This window comes from Carcharodon carcharias, assembly GCF_017639515.1.
Source record: "Carcharodon carcharias isolate sCarCar2 chromosome 29 unlocalized genomic scaffold, sCarCar2.pri SUPER_29_unloc_8, whole genome shotgun sequence".
Classification (NCBI taxonomy): Eukaryota; Metazoa; Chordata; class Chondrichthyes; order Lamniformes; family Lamnidae; genus Carcharodon; species Carcharodon carcharias.
In genome coordinates, this window is record NW_024470681.1 from 88,883 (window position 1) to 92,500 (window position 3,618).

The 3,618-nt window shown below is 52.3% G+C and overlaps 1 protein-coding gene across 1 annotated transcript in view; it reads left to right on the plus strand.

The window, feature by feature from the left end:
• The first annotated feature begins 288 nt into the window (after nt 1–288).
• LOC121274115 (tyrosinase-like) overlaps nt 289–3,618 on the plus strand; it is a 7,701-nt gene continuing 4,371 nt past the window's right edge. Inside the window, exon 1 of the mRNA XM_041181278.1 lies at nt 289–1,098. Within this exon, the coding sequence (XP_041037212.1) occupies nt 289–1,098 (810 nt within the window). The remainder of the gene's footprint in view (nt 1,099–3,618) is intronic.

Here is a 3,618-nt window from a genome sequence, read left to right on the forward strand (position 1 = left end):
AGACTCTCTTTCTGGTTGACCTCCAACCTGCTGTTCTGTTTATCCTCACAGGGGCGAGGTACACGTCAGTCAACCAGCTGAGTACTGGGTTACGGTGCAACGGAGGCCAGAGCGGGGGGTCGTCCGCAGGATCAGATTCTACAGCAGCCGGGCAGGACCTGACAGCCGGATGCGGAGCTGGGAGGAATCGTCGATCGTCAGCGCCACCGGAGTCTCATTAGTTTGAGCATCGCAGGAACCCATCACTGCCAATAAGGAGCCATGTGGGAGTCAGTCTGGTTGCAAACAATGTCCAAACCTTGTGCCTGCTGCTGCCAGCTACTGCTGGTATTGGCCGTCTTGGCAAGCACCCAGGGGCAGGTCCCTCGCACTTGCGCCAGTGATTGGCACATAGCAAATGGCATGTGCTGCCCACACTGGTGGGGCGATGGCTCACCCTGTGGGAGTGCCTCAGGCCGGGGTTACTGCCAGGAGCTGGCACTGCCGTCACCCTGGTCAGGTGGGCAGGTGGGTGAGGGGCGCGCCACCGATTTCCGCCTAGGCTGGCCGTCCTACTTCTTCAGCTGGCTGTGCGCGTGCCAATGGGGATGTGGCGGTGTGGACTGTGGGGATTGTGCCCCCGGCCGGGTGGGCTCACAATGCCAGCGGCGGCGCCTGGTGGAGAGGCGGGATCTGCGGCAGATGTCAGTGTCTGAGCGGGACCTCTTCCTGGACCGCCTCCTGCTGGCCAAGCGCACAGTCAGCTCCCAATACGTCATCTATACAAGCTCCAGTCCTGAGCCCGGCTCGCCGCTCCATGTCCGTGATGCCAGGCTCGACGACATCTTGGCCTGGGCACACTATCTCTGTGCCAAACCCCAGGGGGATGGCCAGCTGAGTAGCTACGCCCACCGGGGACCTGCCTTCCCCTGTTGGCACCGTGTCTACCTCCTGTCCTTTGAGAGGGAGATGAGAAACCTGACTGGAGAGCAGGATTTCTACCTCCCATACTGGGCCTGGGCAGGACAGCAGAGCTGTGACATCTGCATTGACCATATCTTCGGTTCCAATGATGCACAAGGGGTCCTCAGTCAGACCTCCTGCTTCTGCAGCTGGCTGGTAAGATCAATTCACTGTTCATGTCGGCTTTAACACCTCTCTCCCCAATCAATCTCCAACTCCTCTAAGATACCACCCACAATCCCTCTCCCTCTCTCTCTCCCTCTGTCCATGTCTCTCTCTCCTGCTGTCTCTCTATTTCTCTTTCTCACTCTACCTCCGTCTTTCTCACTGACTCTCTCTTTCCCTCTCTCTGTTTCTCTCTCTTCCTGTCTCTGCCCGTCTCTTTCACTGACTCTCTTTTCCTCTCTCTATCTCTATTTCTCGCTCTCACTGTCTCTGCCTCTGAATCTCTCTCTGTTTCTCGCTCTCTCTCTGTCTCACAGGCTTGCTATCTCTCTCTGCCTCTCTCTCTTTCTCAGTCTCCCTCTCAGTGTCACACTGTCTCTCACTTTCTTTCCCCATCCCCATCCACCACTACTCTCCTCCGTCTGGCTGAACTTGTTCTCTCACTAAACAATTTCTCCTTTAACCCCTCTCACTACCTCCAAATAAAAGGTGTGGCTTTGGGGATCAGCATGGGCCCCAGCTATGCCTGTCTCTTTATGGGGTATGTGGAACATTCCTTGTTCCAGTCCTGCTCCGGTCCCCTCCCACAACTCTTTCTCCGGTACATCGATGATTACTTCGGTGCTGCTTCATGCTCTCGTCGGGACTTAGAAAAATTTATTAATTTTGCTTCCAATCTCCACCCCTCCATCATTTTCACATGGTCCATCTCTGACACTTCCCTTCCCTTCCTTGACCTTTCTGTCTCAATCTCTGGTGATAGACTGTCCACCAATATCCATTACAAGCCTACCGACTCCCACAGCTACCTTGACTACAGCTCCTCACACCCCGCTTCCTGTAAGGACTCGATCCCATTCTCTCAGTTCCTTCGCCTCCGTCACATCTGTTCTGATGATGCCACTTCCCAAAACAGTTCCTCTGACATGTCCTCCTTCTTCCTTAACCGAGGTTTTCAACCCACGGTCGATGACAGGGCCCTCAACCATGTCCGGCCCATCTCCCACGCATCCGCCCTCACGCCTTCTCCTCCCTCCCAGAAACATGGAAACATGATAGGGTCGCCCTTGTCCTCACTTATCACCCCACCAGCCTCCGCATTCAAAGGATCATCCTCCGCCATTTCCGCCAACTCCAGCATGATGCCACCACCAAACACATCTTCCCTTCACCCACCGGCGGCATTCCGTAGGGATCATTCCCTCTGGGACGCCCTGGTCCACTCCTCCATCACAACCTACACCTCGTCCCCCTCCCATGGCACCTTCCCATGCAACTGCAGAAGGTGCAACACCTGCCCCTTCACTTCCTCTCTCCTTACCATCCAAGGGCCCAAACACTCCTTTCAAGTGAAGCAGCATTTCACTTGCACTTTCCTCAATTTAGTCTACTGCATTCACTGCTCCCAATGTGGTCTCCTCTACATTGGAGAGACCAAACGCAGACTGGGTGACCGGTTTGCAGAACACCTTCGGTCTGTCCGCAAGAATGACCCAGACTTCCCTGTCCCCTGCCATTTTAACACTCCACCCTGCTCTCTTGCCTACATGTCTGTCCTTGGCCTGCTGCATTGTTCCAGTGAAGCCCAACGCAAACTGGAGGAACAGCACCTCATCTTCCAACTAGGCACTTTATAGTCTTCCGGGCTTAATATTGAGTTCAACAATTTCAGATGATGAACTCTCTCCTCCATCCCCACCCCTTTTCCAATCCCCCTTTTTCCAATAATTCACAATTAAAAAAAAAATATACATTTGCCTTTTCCCACCTATTTTTAAATTTATTTCGATCTATTATTTTATCTCCACCTTTTAGCCCATTTCGATCCCTTCCCCCTACCCCAACCCCACCAGGGCCATCTGCCACTAGCTTGTCCTACCTGCTATCCTTAATGTCCCTATTAGCACATTCCATAGATAATATCACCACCGTCAACACCCCTTTTGTCTATGACATTTTTGGCAATCTCTTCTTTGCCTCCACCAATCACTGCCCCTCTATCCAGCTCTACCTGTCCCAGCCCCCTCAACCAGCTTATATTTCACCTCATTTCTCTATTTCCTTAGTTCTGTTGAAGGGTCATTCAGACCTGAAACGTTAACTGTGTTCCTCTCCGCAGATGCTGTCAGACCTGCTGAGTTTTTCCAGGTATTTTTCTTTTTGTCAATCTCTGTCTCGGACTCTCATAGTGTCATTTGTGGCTCAGAATACACATTCAAATCCCACCACAGCAGCTGGTGGAAGTCCAATTCAATCAATAAATCTGGAGTTGAAAGCTAGTGCCAGGAATGGTGACCATGAAATTATCATCAATTGTTGAAAAACCCCATCTGGTTCACTAATGTCCTTTAGGAAAGGAAATCTGCCATTCTTACCCAGTCTGGCCAGCATGTGACTCCAGACACACCTTTTTGTGGTTGACTCTTAACTGCCCTCTGAAATGGCCGAGCAAAGCCACTCAGTTCAAGGGCAATTAGAGATGGGTAACAAATGCTGGCCTTGTGGACAATG